Source organism: Scophthalmus maximus, chromosome 20, assembly GCF_022379125.1.
Source record: "Scophthalmus maximus strain ysfricsl-2021 chromosome 20, ASM2237912v1, whole genome shotgun sequence".
Taxonomy (NCBI): Eukaryota; Metazoa; Chordata; class Actinopteri; order Pleuronectiformes; family Scophthalmidae; genus Scophthalmus; species Scophthalmus maximus.
Window position 1 is genome coordinate 11,439,457 of NC_061534.1, and position 27,323 is coordinate 11,466,779.

Consider the following 27,323-nt stretch of genomic DNA (forward strand, 5'->3'; position numbering starts at 1 on the left):
TTAAACATAACGATGACATGTCTGGTATTTGCCACTAGATGGTGCTACATTGTCATGATATGGATATTACTTCCTCAAGTCATTGAAAGACATGGAATAACCAATATGACCAAAGTTTAGACAATGATTTGCAAAATGAGTGGGTACATCCATAGCTAAAACTAATGCAGTCTAACACTACAGTGTTATAACGTTCAGTTTGTGTCAAAACAGTTTCAGAAAGGTGTTCATTTGATGTCATTTTGGAGTAATGCATTGTATTGGGTGTACTGTATACCACCTTCAATAAAGATGGTTTGATTGCAGGGCTGTTATATTAGGCCGCATTGGCTTTAGTGTGAGTTTTTATTACACTACTATTTGTTTAAATATACAATAGTGTATAAATACGCCATGCATTTTACCCAGCAAGGACAATACGGAAAACAAAGCCTCAAACAGGGAAGGCCATAGTTTCCAACTTAAATGAGAAGCTCACAAAACTCCTGAAGTCTTTTTACACATGTGTACGTATGTGAACATATCTGGTATGAAGGAAGCAGGATGGCCTGGTCCCACTACTCCTCAGGAACTATTTATATTCAGTAGGATTTAAACCAGCTGCTCAACAACACTCTTAGCAGGTGTGTAGGGGGGGAAACAATCATATGCAAAGTTATGTTGCAGCCAATGAAGATATTCCAGCATGTTACATTTTTTAATTTTTCAATACAAGGTCAATAAGATGTATCTTGTGTTGTTAATCCCGGCCCGTACCAGTCGGCACACACGCACTCTCCCCCTCTTAACTGATCTCAGACCAGTTCTGGCCCTTCTAGTGTTGTGAATAATTGCGGCCTGCCTTGTAGCATGGATACACCAGCTAGGGATTCTAAATATATCCAATTGGTGTGTCTGAAGAGCTCAGGCATGGAGATCATATAATAACTCTTGAAATCTACACCTCAATCTATTACTTGCTCGTCCATTGTGTGTGTGCGTGTGTGTGACTCTGTCCATGTCACATTGACATTTTGGGCACTTATCTCATCTAGAGCAGCATTCAAATAAGGTTCACTGTGAAGTACATTTGTGTCTCTATGTTTGCATGTCCCTCTTTCCTATATCGACAATTTGAGCATTCAAATTTTATTCTTAACCAGAGCAACAGTGGAACTTGTGTGTCCTTCAAAGGGCAATAATAATCCTTTCTTGGACATATTCTAGAAACCAGATCTGTAAATAAAATATATGTCTTCAGTAATACAGATCGGCCTAAGTGGCAACAAATCATTTTAGCTCCGGTATTATGCTTGGGTTTCAGAACACATTCCTCGGTCACCTGTTTTCTCTTAGCAGCACATGTCACAGAGTGAGTGGAGATAAACCCAGCTGCTTTTTGTATTCATTTCGGGCAGCACTTACCATCCCCTTTTAACTGCAGCCAGCCTTCAACCCTAAGCTCTCCAATCTCCAGGGGCTGATATGAATATAAACAATTTGTAGCATAGCTGATGATGCCGGGAAGTATTAGCATATGTAAGGATACGGCTTACTTCGTATTTACGAAGGACATTATGGACTTATTCAAGATCAATTGGTCAGGTACATTTCTCTACATTTTGCAATTCGGTAAACTCACAAAGCAGCAATAGAGGTACACGTGTGACGCCGTTCTGTCCTACACCAGCAGCAATCTGTCTTTCGCTCAAAGATGGTATTGTATTTGGCCTGCTGTGCCATGGAAAGCCTCCCTCCCTCCTCCCCTGCCCCTGCACAATAAGACAAGGGTCAGCCTGTCTCTCCCTCCACTGTGTTTTTGATTCACTTCTCCTTTAGGAAAATGTTGTGAAACCTTTGACCTCCAGCAATGACTTTTTAAACCCACTGGCTCCACCCATAGAGTCTCCTTCAGCCAGCGTTCTGAGGTAAGTGATTCCTCATCATGACTGAGGACATTAAGATCATGTCTTTGGCCATATTTCTGGAAATCTGGGGCCTTCACTAACATAAAAATTAGTTTACATACATTAATATGTTGGTCTCTGTATAGTTGAATTAAATACTTTTCAGACTAAGATAAATCATAAGAAATTAAATGATTTGTTTCAGTAATATTCATCAAATAACATTCAGACGCTTTGAAACAACATGTGGACCATATTATGAGACAAAAATATACATGGATAGGTAAATGAAAAATACCATGTGAAATATTGTGAATTATGTGTGATAAGAAAGTTTTTCAACCATCGCTCAGATGTTTGGGGCTCTGCACAGGATGGAATTTGGACCCAAGTATTTATAAAATCCCAGCTACGACCTTGTTCTCCACGTGAAATACAAAGAAAGGTCACTGACAGACTACAAGCACCATATTGCTCGACAGTGAGTGCAAATTGTCATCACCCTTCAGCAGCTGTCTCTTACAGCGGTGGAATTATCCAGTTCCTTTACATAAGCAAATGCTGCAGAATGATAATGTATACACACACCACTACAAGATAAAGTCCTGCATCTATAATTTAAGAGGGTAAAACTTCATACGTTTTAAGAGCATCCCAGAAACCCATATCCAGTATTATTGCTGAGCAAACATTAGCTAGGCTACTGAATACTATATTGCCAAAAAACTTGAAAAGTCCAGTCTGCCAACTTGTGTTTCCTTAGTTAAAACTTTGGAAAAAACTTCTTCCAAACCTCCTTCTCCGCAGGCTGCTGAGAGTTGATGAGAACACTTGGCAGTCGAATATAGGAATTTGTATTTATTTATTTTTTAATGGGAGGGTTTTCAATGTCTTCCCTCTTTGCATTTTCCTTTCCAAAATGTTTTGGATGCTTTCCTCATTACATAAGTGTTATTTATCATCCAAATCCACAGATGTTGAATGCATCACAGGGCTTGAAATGCGCAACACATGCAACCCACATCCACAGGTTCGGGAGAGCTTCAGTGAATGGAAATGGAAGAAAAAAATATTACATTACTTATCAAAAGGGATTTAGCCTATATCTTTAGAGAATACTCATATATGTTTGTGAATCGGTTAAAGAAAAAGGCTGAGAGATAAAGTTGTCACTGTTTTTCCCAGTCATGAATTCAGCCTGGTAACTTAAATCACAGGAAGTATTCAGATCCTTTACAGTACTAATTTAGGCTAATATCAGTTAAAATACCAAAATTCATGCATGCAAGTATAAGCATTGAAATTCTAAGAATTACGCAGTGTCCATCCTCAGAATAGTTATAACCCATACAATTTTTTAGCATTATCATTTACTTATTCATCCAATAATAACATTATTAGTGGATTATTGTTGGATTTGCTATATTTTTTGTAGTCGTACTCTTCCATTTAACTTCTCACTCCACCTATATACTGCTGGACAGATCTGCAACGAATGATTCTTTTTCATAATCGATTAATCTGTCGATTATTTTCTCAATTAGTTGTTTGGTCCATAAAATGTCAAAAAATTGTGAAAAAGATGTCGATCGTGTACAAGACGATGTTTTGGTTTACAATAATTGTAAATTTATTGTAAATAGTGGGAATTTTATTTCATTTATCATATTTTATTCTATTTTATTTTATATTCTTTTTCTAATTCTGTGTTTGCATGTTGACTGCTACATGCACCTAACCTGCCTGCCTACCTGCAATAACAAATAAAATACAATTTTAAAAAATCCTCGTATGTAACCTGGCAATGAAACTGATTCTGATCCTGATTCTTTTGTCCACACACCAAAGATATTTAGTCTATAGAGGAGCAAAGGAACCGGGGAAAAAAACGATATCAGAGAATCTGGACTTTTTTCCTCCTCCAGAAAAACTACTTGAACCGATTAATCGATTATCAAAATAGTATTCGATTCATTTAGTAATCGACTACTAATCGATTAACTGCTGCTGGGGGATCCAATGTGTAATGTTACACTATATACTTTCCTCTGACAAGTACATCTTGTGGAGGAGCAGCATCAAGGGGAGAGTTCTCCTCCCACTGAACCCTCCCCCCGTGTTCGCACCGCAGCCCGGAGACGTTTGAATCCAGCCGCTGGCCTCAGTCGCTCGCCGCCATGCTGAGCTGCGCCGAGCCGAGCGAGAAGCAACGCGACTAACACTCGTGTCCGGCCGCACCGGGACAGAGAGGAGCACGACCACTTCCGCCCTCGGTGAGTATCAGTCGCCTCAGTTGCAGACTTTTTAAAATTCACGAGTCGTGACCGCGAGGAGGCGAAAAGTCGGAACGACGACACGAGAGCTCGCAAGTGTCCGCATCCCGAGCCCCGCCGAGCCCCGCCGAGCCCCGAGCCGCCCCGAGCCCCCCCGAGCCCCGCCGAGCCCCGAGCCGCCCCGAGCCCCCCCGAGCCGCCCCGAGCCCCCCCGAGGTGGTGGTGGTACTGGTGCTGGTGCTGCCGGTGCCGTCGCGGACTTCAAGCTCAGCTGCACTTGTTGCTCTGAGCCTGAACGCACCACCGCGACCTAGAGGGAAATACAACGAGTGGAACTGTTTGAGTCTTTCCGCGCTTTGAAGAAAACAACCCCAACCGTTGGAAGTGTTTCCTCGCGACGTGTAAAAGTCCAAATGCGCGAAGAAAAAAAACAACGTGTTTTTTTTGTTGTTTTTTTTTTTTAAGCGCACGACTGTTTGCGCCGAGTACGTCCCACGCCGCCGCTGTCACTGGCCCCTTGAAGCGCAAAATGACTCGCGTATTTAATATTACAAATATTTTTTAAGATTTAATACCCCCCCCCCAAAAAAAGAGGTCAGTCAGGGGTTTCTGCATAAATCAAGGGGCGCTCAAAGCAACAAAAGACTTTCGTTGACAGCAGCAACCATACGAGGTAGGTGCATTCTGGGAAATTAATACCTGCAGCGTGTCGTGCACTGATGGGTCTGGGGGTGCAGTCTATGGTCTGGGGCAGTTCTTGCAGGACAGGAGGGTCCAGTGCAGCCGGGGCTCGTCAGTGCATGGTCATAAACCTTTCGCCTGCGTGCATGTCTGGTCTTAGATGGAGGGAGTAATGAGAGGGTTATGGAGCTGCTTTCTGTCTCAACGTTTGCCCTCTGGCCCCGACCAACTGACTTTCCTTGGCTCGTGTGCAGTGGAATTCAAAGAAGACCTTCACCACCCTTGCACTTTTCATCCTAACCGTCTTCAACCCTGGATTTTGAAGCACTTATGAGACAGATGCAGTCTCCAGGTCGCCCTGCGTGTTGCTCGTGGCTAAATCCATTATGTGAAACTTCAAATGCATCGATTCAGGGCTGGGTTATTTTTAAACTGATTTTCATCATCGTGAGGCTGCTGATCTTTTGTGGTTGAGAATACTGTGGAAAATGTTCAAAGAAGATATCCCTGCGCCCAAACTGATGCTGTCACGTTGCTTATTTAACACTTCAATACCCAAAGATATTCACCGTAGAGTCCCAGAGAGCACTCCGATTGGACAAGTTGAAACCAGTGAAATCATAAAATGACAGTGAGTGAAAACTCCGTCAATTGATTAAGCGTTTCATGGTTTGACTAATTGTTTCAGCTCCACTCTGAGAAAACTTTCAAATGATTTTTCAAGCTAAAATCGCAGGACGCCATAAACCTGCAATGAAGATTAGCTGCAATTAACTGTCTGGTGTCTTTAACTTTCACTTGGGAGCAGAAATCTTAATTTGAAAGTAATAATTATTGATTCTGATGGATTTCACCATTTTTTATTGTGATTAAAAGTTTTGGCCATCCAGTGCAGTCGTACTTTGAAATATCAGAAAAGTGAAGAATTCTTCAAGGGCACAACCTTTAAAATATCATATATAGGCCGATTGATTTATTGATTGATTAATCAAGAAAATAATAGCTGCAGCCCCATTCCTTGTACACGGAAGAAGAAGAAGCTGTTTTCAGACATGAACTCCGAAAAAATGGGTCCGTACTTTTTCCGGAGTTTACATTTCACATATGAAGAAAGACTGCAAGAGATAGTGCGAGTCAAACGAGTTCACAACAGCAGGAACTTTTCCAGAACATTCGGGAGAGGGTTTACTAGGGGGCCGGCAGGAAAAGCAACATTTTGCCTACAGTTGTTTCATCACATGCAGCCCCTCCGGAAAAAAGTTCAGGACTTCAGTGCATGTCTGAAAGCAGCTTAAGTCTTCCCACGTGCCCTTCAACACGTCAGGAGCTGCGTAAAAGAGGATTTTCTTAACTGTAGAGCAAGGAAATGCCCCTCGCGTCACATACAGGCTTAGTTTACATTGCATAAGCACTGTGGAATTTTGGAGCATGCTGGCTATTTAGTTTTTTCCCCTACACACAGCTGTTTGTGTTTTCCACAGTTTCGTTAGTGACATTCACCAGACCCGCCCCTCCCTCCCTCTTCGCTCAGCGTTCCACCGACATGCAATGGGATGTGACATCTCTTCCCCTCGCGGGTTCAATAAGTAATTCTTCTGCCTCATCAAGCCTGATTCCACAGGTCCTTTGCCGGGTCACCCTTGGCATGGGGGCAGCTACCCGGATCTTGTCAATATGATGGGTCGGCTGGCGCCTCAGTGGTACCGGGGCAAGCCAGAATCATGTCAGTCAGACCCTCGGGGGGGGGGGGCTGCCCGGAGAACTAGCCAGAACAGGATATTGCTGTGTGATCATTCACCAGCAGCAGACAAATCATTAAACCGCTGCGTGCTGCTGAGCCCGTTCAGGCATTTCTGTCTGTTCATGCGCCGACTTTCCCTCAGGTCAGAGGTTGTGTTTGTGTTGTCAGGTCGTCAATGCTGCAGGTTTTGGAATTGATATTGGAAAGAAGGATCAATCTGGTAGATTTTGTATTTTGTGTGAAAATGAGCTTTAGGAGTTTAATACAATAATTTTTCTTGACGATAAACTGCAGCCTTGATTTGTTTTGTGGATTTCCGATATGCTCATGCAGCTTAACTTCCCCATACCTGCCCTCAGAGGAGGAAGTCTTTGTGCACACAAAACCTTCCGGGGATTTTCCGTTTTTGTGAGTGTTTAAACACGTGAGGCTTGATTTGTTGAAATTCTATTCATAGAGAAACTGATCCGTCTGTTTAGTTTACTTTTTATCTTTTTTTTTTCCCGCAGTCATTGGAAGCACAGGATTCACATGCGCTAAATGAAATTACACAGAGTGCTGTTGCTTGTTAATGATAACCACGCCTAAGCACACAACACTGCTTCTCTAGAGGCCTTCTCTTTTAAAAATAACATAAATCAATAATCAATTTAAAATGGGTGGGAAATGGGTATCCAGTCAGGAACTGCGTCGCTGAAAGAGAGCTTTGTTAGAAAGGTGAACTTTGTGCAGAAATGGCACTTGTTTTGGACGTCAGGAGTTATTTACTTGGATGCTTTTTTTGTTGTTGCTCAGACTAAGCTCTGGCTGTTTGTCAGATTTCTCTCTTGTGAAAAGTTGGAGCATTGAAATTGGTTCTTACTGGAGCATATACAGCGTTGCACATTGGGGAGATCGCATTAAGCACACTGCATCTGTGCGTTTCCCCTCAGATCCAAAGGACCACCTCAAAGAAACCCCCTTTTAAGAGATGTCACATTTCTTCTCATGCCTACAGTGGGTGACTGTCAGGTAATTGAATAAACTCTTAATGGATCTGAGGGGCGACTATTCACGAGCCTCCAGAAGCTTTCTTCTCCTCCCCTCTGCTGAGTTTGGTCGTCAGCCAGCTCCTCTGGCACAAAAGGGCCTGGAATACCTGCAAATGGTCTGGGCAGCAGCACACCACATCCTGCTGTGGAGGTCACTGTAAGGGGTGTTATGTCTTTGACACGGACGCACACGGCCCCTCACTGTTCCCTTCTGCTCATTAGCAATCTAATTATCAGGATTCCCCCGGCAGCCGGGTCAGCGAGCCATCGCTCTTATCTTTATTTCAAAAATCCTATGCACCCCCATACAGCGAGGAGAGGAGACAGTGGTGACCTTTCGTTACAAACCTACATGTCATGCGTTTAGGAAATAAGGTGGGCGAGTTTGATGTATGACTTGCAGCAAACTCATTGTTGTGGTCCTGCGGGAGTTAAAAGGGTTGAGGTCAGGGGTTAGTTTTTTTGGTGCTCTGATGTTGAGGTGTGCTGTGCTGGCTCTATGAAGCAGACATCTGGGGCAACCCCCCACCTTCTTTGGAAACACACAACCCTCCTCTGCCACACCCTTGTACACCCCCCATCCCCAAACGTGACCCCGCCCGACACCCTCAGGCTGGAATAATTTCCTATTGGCGCAAGAGAGTAGCATCTGGCTCCGTATCAGCAGCAGACAGTGGCATGTGTAGGCACTTTGTGTGTCCGCTTGTGTGTTACTGGCCATGCATAATGCATTGCTGCATTCCATAGATGTCTCAGCAAAAACTGTCCCATGATGGAATGAATGGTGGTTTTCCAATCAGCTGATGAATCGATAAACATGGGATGATATAGTTGACTTCCTGTTTTGGAAGGTGAAGGCTCAAGTCACTTGAATACTTTTCACTGATTAAAAGTATTTTTTTAAAACTGCATTCATTTTAAACTGTGCACGATCTCTGAAGATGTTGCACCCGTGTCTAAGTGACGTTGCTGAGTGCGGGAGGGTCAGTGACGTGTCGCTGCAGCTTCTGTCGACGGCTCACTTGATGTTTTGAAAAGGTTCCCGGCGTTGTGCTGCCGAGAGCAGGGAGCGAGAAGGGAATGGAGCGGGTCGAGCTGGACGACATACAGTACATTCTGTGACTGTGGAGGATATCATTGTCTGACACAGCTGAATAGCGAAGGTGTCCCCTGTCCTTGTCCAACTCTCGTCTGTTCATGAAGTGGCTCAGCAGTTGCAAACTCTGTCAACATTTGTTTTTAGGGTGACGGAAGATGGCGCATGACAGAAGCTTGATTTGCACCCAGTAGATTTTAATCAGATCCCCTTTTATCAGGTTGTTGTCGCTCACTGTTCAAGTTGTTTGAGGTTTGCATAGTCAAACGATCGATTGCCTGAGGACGTAATCTGTTTTAACAGTGTGTGTGTGTGTGTGTGTGTGTGTGTGTGTGTGTGTGTGTGTGTGTGTGTGTGTGTGTGTGTGTGTGTGTGTGTGTGTGTGTGTGTGTGTGTGTGTGTGTGTGTGTGTGTGTGTGTGTGTGTGTGTGTGTGTGTGGTTTACATCGCCCAGGGCTCGATACAGTTCTGAGAGAGCAGCTGCTGGACCTGCAGTCCCCATTCATTCCTAAAAGGATAGAGAGAGAGAAAAAAAAAATGTCCTCACAACAATAGACACACTCCCACAGATGCACATGCACACTACCCTAACCTCTACCCCTTCCCCCCCTCGCCCGCCACCCCCAAATTCCCCCTCCCCCTCCTCGGCAATTGTGTGCATTGACGCTCTCCAGAGGCGCGATCTCTGCGCTGTCGCTCTCCACCGGCAGACGCCGCTTGGACTGCTGTGACGGGGGGGTTAGAGGCAATCCTGGCCGTTTTTTGTTACACATTCAGATGGAGACAGTCTTCTCACTGACACACATTTAAAGTGAAACGGCCCTTTAATGCACGCACCGTCTCCCCACCCCTTGCAGCCTCTTGAGCCTTTTTTTCCACTGCACATCGTGCAAGAAAGAGGGAGGCAGACCGAAGGAAGGACGCAGAGTGAGAGGAGCATGACCACGGAGTAGGGAGGTGACAGACTGCTGGATGATCACAGTCTGGTTTTTTTTTGTTTTTTTTGTCATCTGTCATGCAAACCGTTGGTGACTCTCCCAGTAAAGAGAGTGTGACTGAGCCGGGTTGACAGAGCCTCTCCTACAACGTTCGTCTCTCTCACCCTGCAGGATCTTCCCACTCAGATTATGGTAAGATTCCTGTCGCAAAAAAACAGCTTGTGTGGTCGCACGCGAGTGTGTTGACTGCTGGAATCTCACCGTGTCAACACCTTCTTCTTCTTGTGTTGTTGTTGTTGTTTTTTTTACTCTGTGCATTGGAGATGGTCTTCAGCACGGTGCATGCTATTTTTACCCAAATCTCATCTGGCAGGTAAATAATTCAGTGCCTTGGATGGCAGATTGTCATGATGCAGTGAGTGGAGCTCTGCTGTGCCTTATTTTGAAGAGAAATGCCCAAACAGCTGACTTGGATGAGCTGCTTTTTTGCTTCGCTTCGAATGAGTTAGGATTTGAAATGTTTACAGAAGAGGCAGTATTTTATTCTTGTGTACTGTTTTGTTTACAGCAAGATGGAGGAGAGACTATGTATATCCCAGGCAGGCTGCTTTCAGGAGTTCATAAATCTCCCTTGACAGAGGAAGGAGTGGCATTAACCCCGCCAGCTCGGACATTTCCAATTTTCCTTCACCCACACCGCAAGTGGCTCTTCTTGACTGGGCATTGAAACACTTGGAGAAAGATTTGTTAGGTTTAATTGTGTGCGAGTGCTTGTTGCAGGTAGATGAAAAGTATAGCGTCACTTCAAATGGCATTTGAGTAGTTTCTTGTGTACTGGTAGAAACCACACTCGCTTCTGAAAAAAAAACATTTTTTTAAACGAGCTGCAGATTTCTTGCTTCACTTTTACTGTTTTTCGTGTCGGCTGTTGAACCAGCATCCAGGCACTTGATCAAGATAAGGAGCACACCCTTGTCACCCCAGTAATTCAATTTGTTGCTCAAATTCACATTCATAACCCCCCCAACCCCCAGTGTTGTGTTACAGTGACTCTGCCCTCTTTTGAAAATATTTCCCATAAACAGCCGCTGAGAGACCATGGGAAATGGAGCTAAATTTATTACCGGAGATTGCTTGGATGTATACAAGCACTGCCTGCTGGTGCTTCTTCTGTACTGAAGACAGACACACGAACCAAAGTTCAATGGGCCAGCTTTTAGACAGGTAATGGTATAAAGGCTGAAAGCAAGTGCACTGGAGCATCAGAAAAACCAAAAGAAAAAGGGATGGACACAACGTTGACAATTCAGGAGAATGTACTATGGCAAAGGTGAAATAAAGGCAGGGGAAAGAAGGCACAAGTTGCCATTTAGCCATGGTCCCCACACAGACAGACTGCCGCTGGCTGGCTGGCTCCGAGGCTGGTGGCTGTCTGTCTGCGTTTGATCGGATTGGGTGGGGTCGAGACCATACCTTCACTCCTCTGTCTCCTTCCACTTGTAGCCCTATCATCTGATAGTGATAAAACCATTAAGTCGCATTTGGTTGAATTACTAACTGAAATAAGTGGAGGATTTTAAAGGCATTTATTTCTGCTTCAGGTCTGATGTGTATATTAGACTTTGTCTGTAAATTTGGTATCTAAGCTTTTATCTGCTCAGCAAACCTAATTCCCACTCTGGCCGATCACAAATCTGTGTTATGCCAGCACGCTAACACGTAACTGGGTATAATCTGTGAATCTAATGTGCTGCCGATGTCGTGATCTTTTATTGGTTGATAAGCTGAATAGCAAATTCCAGATTTTGGGGGATTTCTCGTCAGCCCACGGGACACAGGATAAGTCTCGTCTCATCGGCTCATTAAAATTTCAGAATGCTGTCAGTAAACATCTGCTGATTTATGTGCATTCACAAATATGCATCATTGGTAATGCTGTGTTTTATGGACTATCTGTTACACTTGATAATATAACGCTTTATGCTGTTTTTTATTATTAATGACTGATGGATTATTCATATTTTAATGCCGGGTGTTAACGACCGGAACCAAAATTGCCGTCTTTGCTCCTTAATAAAACAAAGCATTCTTCATCTGTGATTGGGCTCATATTGTCTGCTCGCTACCCAGAGGTTTCTTGGTGCACTCTATTTGTGCTAGCTAGCAGGCTGGTTGGCTGCCTTGGTAACCATGACAACAGTATCCCTTAGAAAGTTAAAGGGACCAGGCCTTGCTTGGCTAATTGTGAGCGGATGAAGCATGTCTGCGAAAGTTACACGTTGTCCCAGGCAGGATGATGGCCTGTCCAGTGGATTTCTTAGCTAAGACTTATTATTATTATTTTTATAAATAAAGATTTTTCTCAACAGTGAGAACAATGTGCACAATTCACGCTAGATAAAAAATACTATGAACTAAATCACCATTACCAACACTGCTAGAAAAATGGGGCCTGGATATGACTGATTACACAATGATTTATTGATTAATTTTCAAATGTGAATATTTGTTTGTTTTTCTTTTCCATGTACAATAGAAAACTGAATATCTTTGGCTTTGGCTATAATTATTATCTGGCTTTATTTCAGACAGAAAAATGAAATGATAATGGAAATAACTGTCTGATGCAGATCAAAATGTGGTTACTTTGCAGGTAAAGTTATTTATCCAGCCTCTGTAGATGTGAGTTAAAGCAACATTATGCAACCTTTTTAAAAATTGATGATACACTGGCTTGTAACAAGGAAACTGGTGCCTCTAGCTGAGTTCAGATATGCACTGAAGTCTGGACATTTTCCTGGACTTTTCCTGTCAGCTTGCAAAATTTCAGAGTGGGCCCATGTGAGAATACAGCAGGAAAATCACAGCGAATCAGTTGCCAGCCCACCCAGGTTCCACGGATCGCCTGAATGTTCCAGACTTTTTCCGGACCCAATTTTCCTGACTTTTTCGCCAAAGTGTCTGAAAACGACTTCACCTATAGTCAGTGGTGTAAACTGCTGTTAACGTGCCCAGCAATTTCAAGAATATTACACAACTGGATATCAGTAGAAGTCATTAAAAACCCAACTTTCATCTCCGATATTCGTTGAGAATACTTCCCCCCCAAAATATCAAGAATCTCAGAGTTTGGCATGTTTGTAAGAGCTACAGCACTTCCTCTTCGGTTTATGGATCATGAGGAATATAATCAGTTCGGCTTTTTATCAGTTCAGACGCTGCTGTTGCTCAGCACAGTTATATTCTGTTGCTTTAATGATTTTTTTATATTATTTATTTATCATTATTCCAATCTAACATTTTCTTTCTCTCTTTTGCAGACCGCTGTTGTGACTTAAGCCCCCCCGGGCCTCTCCTTTTGCCATTTCCAACTGTGTGAGGAAAAGCGAAAAGAAGTTTTAATGTATCAGTATTCGCTCGCCGACGCTATGACGGACAAGTGAGTGGTTTGTCTTCCTCAAAGAGTGTGTTTGTTTGTGTGTGTGTGTGTGTATTCCTGTGAAGAGCCCGTGGTACTTTGACCACTTGTTTCAATGTGTAGTAAGAACATGACGTGGTCTCTTGTGATCACACTTCTCTCGCTCTGCACAAGATTGTCTTGCTGGAAGTGTTTGTGTGCGACTACAGAAGTGGAGGAGAGTCGGGAGGGGAGGGGGGTTCGGGTCGATGGTACAGAGCGAAGTGTGTTGTGGTGGGGGGTTGGTATAAAGACAGTCTGTTTTGCCCCTGAAGACCTATTACATTTGCATCAGGGCTAATTTGCATTCTTGTTCGCTGTGCTGGTATGTTACTGCTGTTGTTAGTTGGTCGTTATTTCCCTGACAAAACAGTCATTTATATGGTTTTGAGCCTTTGCCATACTACTTCTTCTTTGCTCCTTCTCTTTACTCGCTTTTCTTTTCTGCGCTTCTTTCTTCATCCTCTTCTTCCCTCCCCCCTTTTCATTTTGGACCAGATCTCTGCCTATAACTCCCCATCTCTTGTTTCCCCCTCTTTTTGTCTCCATTGTCAACTTTGTCTTTGTCTCCTAGTCCGGTGTGTGTTGGATTTTGATCTATAGAGGATGTCGAATTTGGGTGCAGTAAGCAAAATAATCTGCCATGAGTGTCATAATAAGCGGAATAAGTGGTGCAGGCCAGTCAGCTCAAAGGGATAGGAGCAAACACGGTGAAGGCCAAACAAGGCCTATTATGTGCTGGAGTTACGGAAAACGAACAAGAAAATTAAAAAAGTGTGTCCCACACAGAAACCATGGAAACTGGTTGTTTTCAGAATACTTGAATGCGACTGATTGATTTTTGTGGTAGTGAATGCTTGTGCAGGAATCTGTGAAGAAGTGGAGGAGATTTATATGAAGAGGGAATTTTTCCATGCAAGTGGTGGTTGATGAAATTAGGTTCACATAATTCACTGTTTGTATTCACTCTCCACTTATTATTAATGCACCTGTTAGTCCTTTCAGAGCGGGTGAGCGAGGAGGGGAGAGGTCTGGTGAGTCAGACTTTCTATGAAACTTTCCTCAGGGCAGCTCCTCGGCCAACACCAGAACACTATATATTGTCAGCAAAAAATATTGTGTCTCCAGTCGGTCAGTAGAGCCGGATAATGCTATATTTGTCCCGAGGGGAATTTCTCTTGCAAATTAGAAGGTCCTACCACTTTAAGATGCATTGCAATGTTTGCAGAGCAAGACGTTCAGGCTTGGAAGTTTTTAAGCGTTTTGGATGCAACATAAAAGGCAAACAAGATGTTCTTGGAAACCTTTATTTTGAAAACAAGACGCAGCAGTATTTTCTTTTTTAATAAGGCTCCGCTGGACCAAATCAGAGTGAAGTGAAGGTTTTTGGGAGTTTCTAAGTAAGTGATGATGTTGTTGACAAGCTGTCCCATTGGAAGAAAGGTATCCAGGCAACCAGAAAGGGGCGAAAGTGGGGATGGAGGAGGGGGGGGGGGGGGTAATTGTGTGCTAGATGCTAGTCCCTGTTGTAGGATGATTGTTTGTCTGTGAAGAATGATAAATGTTACGCCAAAAGGAAGTGAGGGGAAAAGTTGGAGGACGTGCCCCCGACAGTGGTGGCGAACAAAGCTGCCCTCAACATGGGCCTACTTAAGATTCATACAAAGGCAGAAGAAGAAGGCTACTTATTTTCTCTCTATGTGACACATGCACACACAAGCAGACACACACACACACTCTTGTTTTTCCGCAGCTCACTCATGAGCAAACATTTACACATAGCAGGATATCAGTGGACATTCCTGAATGTGCATTCCTAATGACATTCCCAGATACAAGCTGGCTTGCAGCAATCGGCACATTTGGCATCCTCGAGTTTCTGACATTTTCCAGCATTTGGTAAAAGAACATTGTGTGTCTGTGTTTTCCAGTTTTCAATTTGCAAATGTGCTCTAAGGTCCACAAAGATGAACACATTTCAATTGCAGGATTTCAAGTTCATCCCTCTATTGTACAGAGATGCTCTGGGATGAGGAAAGTTTCTAAAGCCAGATTGCGCAGTGCTTGTAGACGAGGATTCTTTCTGTTAAAATTCAACCCTGCATAATCCTCTCCAACACACGGCTGTGTGTGTGTGTGTGTGCGCCCGTGTTAAAAGTACAGAGTCCACGCACTCCTCCATCCAGGATTTGAAAGAAAAGGAATGTCATTCTGTTCTTATTCTTTCAGAAAGATTTGCACCAGGCTTAACTGTGTTGCATCATATATGAGAGTAGGACAGACGGACAATGCCCCAAATCCACAGTGAAAATGTAGTTTCTGTTGGGGGAAAAGCCACTTTACAAATTAGAAGAATGTTATTTTGCTGAAAACACATCACCAACTGTAGAAGTCTCAGTTGTGAATTTCCCTTCCAACCTGGTGCCTCCATTCTTTGGGGAAAAGCACAGAAAAAAACCAAGATGGAAAAATATGGTGCTCCCTATTCCCCTTAAACCATACTATCATATTTCTTTATGCGATGGTTCCATTCTTGTTTTCCATACGGAGAATCCTCCTCCTACTCACTTGTCCTTGTTCTTCCCTTTGTTCTCTCCCCTCCCTCTCTACAACCACTGTATGAATTTGCATGCTTGAATGTCTTCCTTCATCCTGGAGCTTGTTTTCTGTCTCTCTCTCCCTCTGTCCCTCTCATTTTCGTTCCCTCCCCCACCTGTGGTGGTGCACACTGACAGCCCCATCAGAGACTTGGGGTGTTTACAGATGGACTGTAAGGATGGATGCACAGATGTGTGTTTGTGTGCGTGTGTGTGTGTTGGGGGGGGGAGTTGGCCTTTACTGCAATGACCCCACTGTCATAGAGATGAGTGGCCTCTCCCACTCTACTGTGCATCTGTGTGCTTTGTGTATCTGTATCAGTCAAGGTCTCGTGCGTGCACATGTGCGTGTGCGTGTCAGTCTCATGGGAGCGAGGATCCAAAACCACAGACAGAAGCGTCTCTGTCACTTATACTAAATGGCAGCACTGGCACACGGTTAGAAACCTACTCAACACACAAATATTAGGACTGTTTGGTTTGCCTGGCTTTATTTGACTAAATGCTTGTTGATTAATTGTTGCATCTTAAAAATATCCCATCAATAAATTGAGCACAACAAGAAACTGATTGCTTTTTAGCGAAATCACCAAAAAAACCAATACGTGGTGAGATGTTTCAGTCTGGATTACAGAGCTGGACTGTGTGACACTGGCATCTCTTGAAAACTCACCAAAAGTCACCAACTGTTGGATAAATTGCCATCATTTGCCAGTGTTTGGTTTGTCCTGTCAGGGCTACTGGTGGACTACTTGAAAAAGGACCTCATTACAATGTAGATTCAAGGGGCTCATTCAAACTAAATTAAAATGCAGCAATTCTTAGTTTCAGGTGATTATACACTAATGAAAACAGGTCATCGTAAATCTGACACACTGGAACTTTAATCAAACTGGAGACATCAGATCATGGTCTGCATCTTAAAACCTCATCCACTAGGGCATCCCACTGTGCTTCACATTAAGGAAAATAAAAACCAAGTGCTGACAAAATAATTGGCTGGAACACTTTGTGCTGAAAGAAAAGAGTCGCATTGGTTTGTCAATTCTTGAGCTTTAACAGCGCACTTTTCTGTTGTATAACAAGAGGGGTAGAATAACATTTCCACTCAAAGTTTGTGTTGCGTTTAGCGACTCAATTCTTTTAACAGATTTTTAAGGGGGGCGATTTAAGGAGTTGGTTGCCAACACTTGAATTAAATGCGTAAATGTTGAGTTGCAGAGGCTGTTGGTGAGAAAGGTGTAGTTGTGGTGGTCATGGGATACTGACTAAAGCTCGAGCTCGGCCCTTTTTATCAGGTGTCACAGTGGAGTAAGCTCAATAGCCCATCCTGTCAGTATGTTTACCATAGGCCGAGTTTCTGAAGTAGGGCCATTAATAAATTTGTTCTGGCTTGAAGAGTCTTCTAAAAGCTTTTCCAAGTCCTCATTCAAGTCCACTCATTAATTAAAAAAACAACAACCTAGAACCGTGACATCTCCACTTCCCCTCCGTCACCTCTCCAGACCGCTGTGTCACCAAGGGTGTGGTTTGGGCAGCGCTGGGCTCGCACCCAGACTCGATGTCCACACGGGACATAATGAATTGAGACACGTGAAGGCGCGGTGTCACTGGTGTCATTGGGATTCGTGGGTGCATGGTCAAATCTCTAGATCAGCTGTCGCGGGGTTTTGTGGGACCCGAGGGAATCCAAGTCAAAGTGCTTCCTAAGGATGTCGAGGGGGATGCAACCTTTGGCCCCCAGCTCATCAATCTTACGCAACTGTCATCTTCTCCCAATGCCCCATTGATGCTGTCGGAGGAGAACGAGAAGCATGGACTCGTTTCCTTGTGTGTTTGTGCTTGTTTGCGTACGTGTTGTTTTTTTGTTGTTTTTTTTTACTTTTGTCTGCGTGTGACTGGGAGAAAATGTGACTGGGGAAAGTCTGGTTGAAGATGTGAAAAAACTCACTGGGTAAACTGAAGAACTGCTCTGTCTATGTGGCAACACATTGCAACTGTCAAGCGTGACTCTTGACCTTGAGAGAATAACTGTATGTCTGTGGCCTCTGGAATCTTGAAACTGGAGTTATATGCTATTATTCACGGTCAGCTAAAAATCTATACCTGATGACAGAAATGTGACAAGCAATCTCGATATGGATAAATATTACCCACCGCAACCAACTCATTGCAGGATCATCAGAATCATGAATGTGAAACCTGAGGAGAGACGGTTGTTTCGAGTTTCACTTGTGATCACTTGTATGTGAACTGCCAATGTTTGCCGTCTGGTGTGCATCATCTCTGCTTAACATAATCTGATTACTCTTTTATACAGTAGAGTGGGGGGGGGCTGCATTACTGGAGCTTGTCCCGCCAAGCAAATGCTAATGAATCTGCATATTTGGGTTGATTTGGGTGACCTGAATTCAGTTGTCTGGAAGATTTGTCCCCGTAATTGTTCTGGGACTTTTTTTTGTTTTGTTTGCTTTGTTGGCAGCACCCGTCCTGACAGTTTTAGCCTGTTATTTTCAGGATTTAATGACATTTTATTGTTTCAAAGATAAATTGATACTGTGTTTTTGAAGCATTGATTCTCTGTGAAACAATACAAGTGGGAAACGTCCTTGTCCAGGCAAAGTAAATATGTAAGCCCATGTTTCCTCTCAAACAGAGTTTTGAGTTCTTAGTGGACTATGGGAATAAAGCTTGTGCACTTCTGCAGGGAGAATGAATTAAGCTTTGTTGGAAGGGTTTTCATTTTGTTCAGGGAAGCAGTCTAAGGGAACAGACTGGAAAGTGAAATGAATGGAGGCCCAGCCATCTGTCACAATGGCAATAAGAAGGTTTCTACTTTCCCTCCCGTGACTTATAAAATCTTGTTTTCATGCACTTAAAAGAAAAGCAAAGGAATTTTCCAGCCGACTCTTCTGTTCCCGCTCTGATGCAGATCATTTCCTAATGTTGTTTCATCACAACTCCAGTTTTGATGCTGGACAAAACAAAAAGGCCCCGAAAACAATTTCTCTAAATCGGCTTCTTTTTATGAGCAATGTGGTTTTTCATTAAAGCGTCTTTTTTAAATGAGCCAATTCTATCTGTGTTCGTCTCAGTTGTGGATGTTACATTCTTTTTAATAACAATCAAGCAAAGTTAAATCTATAAATGATGAAGAAATCAAAACCCACACCATCGGTTTCTATGGCCGGACTCCTGTTAACCATTTGTCAACTGAAGTCTTCTTTTCCAAACTTTTTAATGACGGAGATGGAGAGTGATTTTACTTTATTCACATTTATTACTCACAGATGGGTCTGTCCCCTCCTCCCATTCAGAACTTGAAACTGGTCCAGCCAATCACAGCCATTTTCTCAGAATGGGGCGAGTCGGATGACTGACAGAGGCGCGTCCAATGGGACCACCGCTGAAGCATTTAAGTTAATAACCAAGATGGTTGCTGATGATGTAGAGAGGTCCATTTAATTTGCTATGGAGATGGGAGAAAAACCGACAGGGCGGTGTAATTCCCCTAAAAGAACAACAACAACAACAACAAAAGACAACAAGCTGTAGTCTGTTTCCATTTTTTCTGTCATGCAAGCGTTGATAGCACCTCCAGGAAATTGAAAATGACCTGAGAGAATGGGTCTGGCAATACGAGGCTACTACTCGTGTGCTCACAGCAGGAAAAAGCCACAAGGTCAAAATTAATATGGCACAGAATCTTAGGTTCCTCTGACGGTTTTCACACAACATAATGTTTATCATTCATTTGTCTCCTGTCCCTGTGATGAGCACAACTTGCTAACAGACATGTTAAATCTATATAATTGTTTTCTCCTACTTACTTTCTCACGTATATGTGTGTGTGTGTGTGTGTGTGTGTGTGATAAATGTTTAGAGGCAGTTTTATTGTGCAATATGTGTTTGCATTGACTCATCATAATATCTGTCTTACCATGGTCTAGACAACTAACCACACACACACACACATGCGCACACGTACACACACCAAGACTGCTTCCTCCTTCATGTAGGCGCACACGTGAACACACAACATAACTGTCTTGTCTGATCTGTCTGTCTTCTTCCCCCCTCCCTAGCTTGAGGATTTTATAATTCTCCCTGGAGGAAGAGCGTCGCATCTTGTAAAGGAGCCACAGGTCAGAAACTCTACTCCTTTCCAACCCTCCCCCCCTTTTTTTTACGGTGTGGACCGACACTCAGGGGTCTGCATGCTTCAGCACGAATGCCGCATGCTTCTCCAACTCTCCCGGTAACCTCCCCAGGGCTTGACCCCCTTTTTTTTAATTCCCCCTTTGCATGACCACACCTGGGCAATCCAACTGATTTGATTCCGCTTGGCTTTGGTGCTTGTGGAGGGTTTTTTTGCAGTGATACTTTCCTTTTTACCAATCATTGTCCCATTTGTTTTTAAAATGTGATTTTGTTTTCCTTCCCCTTTTTGTTCTTGCTTATCTCTGCTTGGAAGCAAACTGATGGTCTGTGTCGACAGACACATGCACATGCAGCGGCCTGCTTCAAGTCGCCTCCTTGATTGCCAACTTTGCTCTGCAATTGACCCCTTCCCCTGAACAGCTATTGCCAAGGAGTAACTCGGCAACTGTAACTAGGCACGGCAGCTCTGTCAAACTTGTCCACATATCTCCATATATCACTCTGTCGAACTCAATAAACTCAATACCAGGGTTAAATAGCTCCACGCAACAGTAGTAGTATGTATATTTTATATACGGTTGTTGTTGTTGTAAAGGAGTCGCCTGCCAAGTTTTCAGCCGATCCATGGAGTTGATGACTGTTAGCAAGCTACAACCAGTAAAATTACAATTGCAACATTCAGTTGATTAACAAATTAGATATTTTACAGATACTTTGAATTGATTTTTTATAATTTTAGTAGTTTTTTAAGCAAAAATGTCAAAACGAGTTTCATACCTTTTTTTCATATGATGTTAAATGAATATATTGAAGTTAATTGAAATAAGCTACATGACTGACATCACCTCAGACTGGAAGCAAATATAACGCGCACCATTTTCAGACCGAGGAAATAATCAGCAGATTAATGAATAAGGAGCAAGTCATAGGCCTAAACAAAAGCAGGCTTCTCATTTCAAGTTTGTGTGAAATCAAAGGTCCTTTTTTCCCACCAGAAATGTTTTTGAATTGTGAATAGTAAATCTGCCACTGTTATTTTAAGCTGCATATGTGCCATGTCAGAATCGAGAAGTGGACACACGTGGCAGGTTGAACTTCGGGAGGCAGGGCTCCGCAAAAGGGTCAGTTCATGCAAACACCTGTTTTCCAGAGATCAGTACTTTCATAAGTGCTGTCCATGCATTTTTCTTCCATTACTTAAAAATGGATTCACAGTTTTTTAATCTTTTCCTTATTCAGCTGCTTGACCTTTAAGTGACCTAATTTTCTTAAACGCCTACAATTATCTTCATTATCATGAGGATTGAAGTATGCCCAAAATCTGCCGGCCAGATCCCAAAAAAGATTCAGTGTGATACGTGTTAAAAGTTTGAGGCTTGTCTTTGTGTTGTTTCTGCTTGTGTGCGCTCGGAGGGGAAACGGTGAAATCGGTGTTTTATCTGCTGGCATGCCAAGTTCAGAAGGACACACTGTTAGTGTTGTGGCAGCCTGTGGGTGATGGGGTGAGTTTTCACACAACACTCGAAAGGAGGTTTTTGTCTCTGCTGGCCAAAATTACCACCATGAAATCAGTGCCTGCTGAAGACTGTGCTGGGAGAAAAGCACAAGAGAAAGGAGTCCTCCTTCAAGGCAGAACGGAGAGGGGGGAAATACAGCAGGCCTTCATATGTCCCCTGACTGGTGGGAAAGCCGTAATTTGAAAGATGGTTTGCTTTATTTCCTCCTCCTCTATCCACTGCTCGAAAGCAAAACAATCCGTAAAACCTAACTCAAAATAAGGGGAGTCATTTTTAAGATATTTTTAGTCCTCGGGAGTTGAGTCGGAACCTAGCGATGTTATTTGAGACCAGGGGATTCATTGCGCTCCCGGAGCTCGAGTCACCTGCCCTTCGCTGTGGCCGTTTCAACAAGTATCACCAAATGTGACTACCACTCGCCAACGTGGGACCACAAGGCCTTCAGCTGGGGACCACAAGACCTTCAGCTGGGCTTTCGCAGCCTCCCAAAATAGTCCCACGTTATACGCCCCGGGGCCAGGCTGACATCACAGTAGCCTCAAGGAAACTAATTTAAGTGAAAGATTTTTGACTTTGCTGTTAGTGGTGGCTCCTAAGGTTACCAAATTCCACCCCAAGAAAAATGACAAAATTAACATTTTTACCTGAGTGCTTTATTTTGAAGACAATTATCACCTGTATGTCTTTTTTGTATTATTATTTAATATTGACATTTTGCAACTCAGACACTTTTTCTTATAGAGACGGGGGAAAAGACTGCTTGTGCAGGACTCAGGCGTTACGTCATAATTGGCTCCAGGAAACCGATTATTTTGTCTGAAAACTATCTGGGCGATGACATAAAAGGACATTTTTCAGACGTGTAACGGCAGAAGAAGCAGCTCCTGTTTCATAACTCCTTCACTTGTTATTTTTTGCCCCTGCAGATGTCAATAGTAAAAGTCCTCTGCATTTTTTCTCCTCCTTTTTAATTAAAAGAAACCAAGCATGGTGATTATGTTTTCATGTCGGACTACAGAGGCACATTCGGTACTCGCATGGGGAACACCACACTGCCGGCCTTGTTCCTGTAGTTAGCGCACTTCACTTGCCTGTATGTTTATGGGGAAGTTTTTCAACTCTTCCACAACCATGTGACTCAGGGAAAGGGTGTGTTGTTTTTAAAAAGCTCGCCATCAACAGACTAAATATACCCTTTACTGGACCTGACCCCTCATTTGCCTTTGCTGTGGCCACTGTAGGTCGACATGCTAGCTCAGCAGGGGCCCCGACAGCCAGTAATTATATAGGAGCGTTTCCATTTTACCTCCCCTGTATAGTGTTGCCTTCACACTCTTTTCCCTTAATTTAGCTGGTTATTGATGGTCTACCTTCATTTTAAATCATGCCGCCTTCCTCTCTATATAACTAGATACACTGCAGTCTCCGTTTCCAGCCTGTTATGCATCAGAATAGATGGGAATTAATGTTGTGAATGTAGCAGATCATAATGTTAATCCTTGATCTGGCTCTTTAAAAGTTGAATTCTTCCTCCCATCTGTCATCCAGTGAGCTCACCGGTGATAGCACGATGACGGCTGCATCATCTGTTGCATTTTTAGACGATTTTCTACGTACGAACAGTAGTCAGCTGTGCAGTGGGGCGAGGGGGGGGTCATACAGCTGGCAGGGTGTCAGATGACTTCATATGGCTTTGACGCGGTGGCTTTGCACTTCACAACTGTAGGGTTATGTATTTGTCCGCTGAATTCCAGCTGGTTTGGACCAGAGCTGCAGATTTAACTGCTGTCAAATTATCCAGACAGGCTAAGAAGTTTAGCAAGTCAGACTTCTCTTGAAAGCAACAGGGACCAAACCGATTTTACACACCAAAGTCCGTTTACAGGTGTTGGAATACTGCTTCATATGTGAGACACAAAAAACAAAACATGCAATGTGTTTTATGGGGTAGATAAATGACCTGTGTCTGTTCAGGCTGAAGTCTGAAAGTGTGATACGTTGAATAAATCTGGATTTGTGGAGAAGAAAGAAGCAACCTCCTCATCTCTGCTTGAGGCTACAGTATGTGGCATTAATATATAACCCAATGGATTGGAGCCAATCCTTGCTGACACTGGGCGAGAGGCAGGGTTCACATTGGATATGTCGCCAGTCTATCCCAGGGCTGACATATGAAGACAACCATTCACACCTACTGGCAAGAGTCTCCAATTAACCTAACGAAATCCCTCAAGCACAGGCAGAACATGGAAACTGTTTCCAATCAAGAAGCTTCTAGCTGTATGAGGTCACAGAGCTGACAATCGCACCAACGTGCTGCCCCTATGATGAGTATTAGGGCCATATCGAGAGATTTTGACCATGAAGTTGTAATATTACGAGTATGGAGCTGTAGTTTAATGAAAAATAAACATAATATTTTGAGAAAAGGGAGGGGGGGGGCACCAGGCATTTCCTCCACAAAAGTGGCAATTTCCTCCAGGTCTGTGTTGTTCTGTCTTCGTGTTTTGGACAATCTTTCAAAAGTCCTGATACATATGATAATGTGGTGCTGATGTGCCAAAATATAAAGTATTTAGTTATTTGAGAAACTAAAGCATAACTGAACACTATGCTCCACATTCTTCATTTTAAGGTAGAAGACAAAAACTAACGATAGACAGTAGTCTTAATCCTCAGATGGAAGTGCAGTAGTCTGCAGGAGTTATAATGCCAGTAGCTTAGTCAATACTGACAGAATATAAAGTCTTGGCTGTCTATACTCGAAATGTCCAAGATGGTTCATAAGCCTGTGGGGAAACACAACCCAGAGCTCAGATGCAGCTGGTTGTATTTTGAGACGGGCTCATGGTCCCTCTCTAGTCTTATGAGAGGGAATTGATGCCCACAGTTGGCATTATCGTGTACACATGTGAGCGTGCGAGAGTCTCTGCCACATCTATGGCCAAACTCCATTAATCTGTAAATGACATTGGAGCAGACATCTGTCCCCATCAGTGTGCCATTTTCCGTGCTCTCAGGATTTTGTTTCAAGCGACGGCTCTCTCACTTTCTCGTACAGGCCTGGCTCCAAATAACTCATAATACCCCTGGAGAGTATGAGAGCAAGTACTCAAGAGTCCTGTGAACAGGGAAGCAAAAACAAATGTATTCATTTGTGTTTTGTACGTGTGGCACTTGCCAGAAAAGCATAGTCAAATCATTGGCCTAATATTTATCGATGGACATATCCATTGTATTTAAATATATTGTGTGGGATCCTGGAGGCCTTTCTATTGATTCTATTGACCATTATTGAAAATAATGTAAAAAAAAAAAAAAAAAAAGGTTATTGTTCCTTAACCCTTTTGATTACAGTTTTAACCATGGCCTCCGCTCAAAGTGTACAACCCAAAACTCAGAATAGAGAATAAGAGAGACACAAACACTGCAGAACTGAAAGTGTATGCTGCCTCAACTTTTTTGGCATAAAAATTGAATACAAGGCTTTTAGTAGTACTTTTTTGTGTAGAAAATGCTTTGTAGCCATAGTCACACGTCTGACCTTAATCTGTGGGGATCCTGAGATGCTTCAGGAGACTTGGGACTTTCAAACGATGCAGAACTTGTCAAGGTTGAGTTGAGATTCAGTCGATTACAGAAGAAAACACCACTGTTAACAGTAAAGTGCTACCAAGGCCAAAGTGTCCCATGAGTGGGACGGTGTGTTTTTAAAAAAAGGTAAAAATTTAAAAAAAAATTTAAAAAACCCCCACCCCAAAACACACATTTCTTTTCACTGTGTCTGGTTTCCCTGGTCACAGACCGGCCGTCCTGTGCTTTCATCCAGCCCCTTGATTACATTTTGACAGGTCTATTTAGGAAACCGTCTTTAAAGCAGGCTGATTATCATGAGCTGCTGGTTCTGCATTATCACCTGTCCCACAGCTGGGTGGGACCAGTACAGATGGTCCTGATGATTAAGTCGGCAGCCATACAGCTAAGAAAACGTGGCGTGCGAGTGAGTAACCAACGGTGCTTGTCCCAGTCAGGTTCTTCTGGACATTTTAGCAACCTTCACTTAGTTTCACCATATACCAGTTGCGTCTCTCATGTGATGAATTGCCAGTTGGATGTCGATCTTTTCTTGAGTTGTAAATGTTGACGTGACAACAGCAGAAGTTATTTTTCTCTCACTTCAGTAAAGTTTGCGTGCAGCACAGAAATGGAAACATAATACTGAACTGCCAAAAGAGACACATTTTTTCCGCAAAACGAACTGAGCACATTTCCCATTACACAGTTTGTTTGTGCGTGGTTAGGCCCATTGGTTATTGCAGCAACAGACGGGAGCCGGAAAGGAAAAAATTTCCCCCTCGCCGCGCCGCAGCAAGAGGAAGAGGAGCATCGCTGTGCGCTGATGCTGATGATTAGCGAGTGCATGGAAAAGAGAGCCAGTGAGGCCAAAGGAGTGCGGGGTTGGAGATGTTGGCAGGCAGTGAATGTCCAAGTCCCTCACATCGCCCTCCTCCACCCTCTGTATCCTCACTTGGCTTCTTGTCTGAACTCTCTGGCACTGGGAATGGAAGTGACACGTTGTGATGCAGGTCCTATACGTGACCAGTCACCCTAACGTTTCAATAGGGAAATAGACACAAATACATCCTGTACACCTCTAGGCATTTGAGATGGTCTCTTTATCTCACAAGTCTCTTTTTCACTGTGAGCATGAAGTGGAAACAGATTTTCTTCTTTTTCAATTTAGCTGGCAAAGAGAATTGTAGGGAAGTCTAATTAGCCTTATATGGCTGAGCAGAAAAGAAAAAAGTACATAGCTCTAACCCAATCCCACCCAGTGGTTGAATCTGCTTCCTCAGTGATTTATTATGATCAGTGCGATCATTACGATCAAAATTAAGCGATCGGCACTCTGCTGATGATTTGTTTGTGCAGTAAAAAGCCTTTAAAGTTGATTTTTTTTCTTCTATTTTTTCACTCCGCTTACATATTCAAATTTCTCGTGCACCGATAGGCAGCGCTCCAGTTTCCCCCCTCTCTCTGTGTCCTCTGTCCTCAGTGGGCAGCCTGCCAGTGTCTGTGCCCAGTTAACAGCACAGTGCTGGGAACCCCAAGGCCCCAAGCAGGTGTCAACCTCCCTGCCCAGCCAAAGGAGCTGAGAGGGGGAACACAAAGGGCTCAAAGAGTCCTGCCAGCATGGTAACCGTCTTAAATGTCCCGGGCCCAGTATGGCTACTCCTCTAAATCTCTCAGCGGCATAGGGTTAGATGCCAGTATGCTCTTTCTGCTACTGTTACACAGACTCTCGTAGGGGTTCGGAGCTTTTTTTAAGCGTTGCTCTAAATGGGGATCAGAGCGTGGGGATTGATGGAGAGCGTCAGCAGCGCACGGTTAGAGGGACGAGTCTCATTGAAGCTTTGATTTATGCTGTGCGCCACCAGCGGATTTTTTTTTCCCTTTAAAGGACAAAACAGAGAGAAATGTTGTCTGTCTGGGGTTTTGTCCTGGATTCAGCATTGTTATCTCTGCGTCACCCCCTCGCTCTCTCTGCTCCTTTTTAACAATCGCAGTAAACGCTGCCGTCATTAGACTGTTTATGGATGATCTTAACAGAATGCTTCCAGAATCCAGAGCTTTTGGGCTTGTGTGATCTTTCAAAACACTGGCTTGGCACGGGGCTTTCCTAGCCGCTAAGCTGTCCTGGCATTTCGATTGGCAAGAGTGTAAAAGAGGTGGATGAGAGAGAGAAGCGCTGTTGTTCCATCTCCTTCGCTCTCTGTCCTCTCTCCTCTCTTCTCTCTCTAGCTGTTCATTGTTGACTGCTCTACAGTGATGATGTGGATGTGATGGGGGAGGAGTGGAGGGGAGCCTACCCTCATCTTCAGTAAACAATAGGTCCTTGTGTATCTGACCTCCTCTATAGCAGAGTGGAGTCCATGGCTCAGGCT

At 43.5% G+C, this 27,323-nt stretch overlaps 1 protein-coding gene across 9 annotated transcripts in view; it reads left to right on the forward strand.

The window, feature by feature from the left end:
- The first annotated feature begins 4,003 nt into the window (after positions 1-4,003).
- Positions 4,004-27,323, forward strand: part of sema4d (sema domain, immunoglobulin domain (Ig), transmembrane domain (TM) and short cytoplasmic domain, (semaphorin) 4D) — a 39,408-nt gene continuing 16,088 nt past the window's right edge. For 5 of the 9 annotated variants that reach the window (XR_007030216.1, XM_047329493.1, XM_047329494.1 and 2 more), the window contains exons 1-2: positions 4,004-4,159; positions 12,967-13,085. Coding sequence is in view for 6 of the 9 variants with exons in the window: in XM_047329493.1 (XP_047185449.1) it covers positions 13,048-13,085 (38 nt within the window). In the remaining 3 variants the exon portion in view is untranslated. Of the gene's footprint in view, positions 4,160-4,727; positions 4,833-9,479; positions 9,839-12,966; positions 13,086-19,785; positions 19,846-27,323 lie in introns of those variants that run through there. The other 4 variants (XM_035607907.2, XM_035607908.2, XM_035607906.2 and 1 more) reach the window with 4 other exon arrangements.